Raw genomic sequence first — 982 nt, forward strand, 5'->3', positions numbered from 1 at the left:
GCATCAAGAGACTATACCAAACTAACTAACCAGAGATCCTTTAATGTGGGGAACGGTACTACTGGTGTTGCTGTTCATACTAATGGTGAAGTATTTGCTAGTAGTTATGATGGGTTTGTTCAGGTATTTAGTGAGGATGGTACTGCAGTAAGAAGGATTGGATCTAAAGGTAATGGTAATGGACAGTTTAACTTTCCTTGGGGTTTATTGCTGGTAGGAGACAGGCTCTATGTGTCTGATAATAATTTTCATCGTGTGCAGTATTTCTCAGCTACTACTGGTCAGTATATTGGTCAGTTGGGTAGTAATGGTAATGGAAATGGACAATTCTCTAGTCCTCATGGTATGTCTACTGATGGTAAAGGTAATATATTAGTAGCTGATTATAGCAACAAAAGAGTACAAGTGTTTAAAGAAGATGGTACATTTGTACAAGTCATACAATGTGATGGTCAAGCAACTGATGTAGCAGTTGATAATGAAGGAAAGATACATGTTACCATTCGTAATCAACATCATGTTCAAGTCTTCTCTCCTGATGGTAAAACTCATCTTGATACATACAATAATCCAGCTGGTAACTTTAATTATCCTCAAGGTATTGCTATTGATGATGAAGGATATATCTTTGTATCAGTTTATAATAGTGGCACCTCTTATCTTCATATATTGAGTCCTGACAGGAAACAAGTCAAATTAATCTCAGGATTATCTTCTCCATGGGGTGTAGCATTGGATAAGGATGGATATATTTATGTTGCTGATTATGGCAACAAACGTATAACGAAATATTAATTTAGTTGTTCAATAGAACTGGAATAAACTAGATGTACTTTAAAAAGTAATCTTATAATTTATGATGGTTTGTCACTCTCTATCTCTTTTCCCTTCCATCTCTCTTTCACACACACAATTCTCTCCCTCCCCCTTTCTCTCTCCTCTCTACTTTAAGTGACTATTAATTATTATTGTTATTAATAGA

At 35.2% G+C, this 982-nt stretch overlaps 1 protein-coding gene across 1 annotated transcript in view; it reads left to right on the forward strand.

Moving 5' to 3' along the window:
* The window catches only part of LOC100636223 (E3 ubiquitin-protein ligase TRIM71-like), a 6,145-nt gene extending 5,316 nt beyond the window's left edge, over nucleotides 1–829 (forward strand). The window contains exon 3 of the mRNA XM_020005159.1: nucleotides 302–829. Within this exon, the coding sequence (XP_019860718.1) occupies nucleotides 302–795 (494 nt within the window). The 3' untranslated portion in view covers nucleotides 796–829. The remainder of the gene's footprint in view (nucleotides 1–301) is intronic.
* The last annotated feature ends 153 nt before the right edge of the window (nucleotides 830–982 follow it).

Source organism: Amphimedon queenslandica, unplaced genomic scaffold (genome assembly GCF_000090795.2).
Source record: "Amphimedon queenslandica unplaced genomic scaffold, v1.1 AMPQUscaffold_11685, whole genome shotgun sequence".
Classification (NCBI taxonomy): Eukaryota; Metazoa; Porifera; class Demospongiae; order Haplosclerida; family Niphatidae; genus Amphimedon; species Amphimedon queenslandica.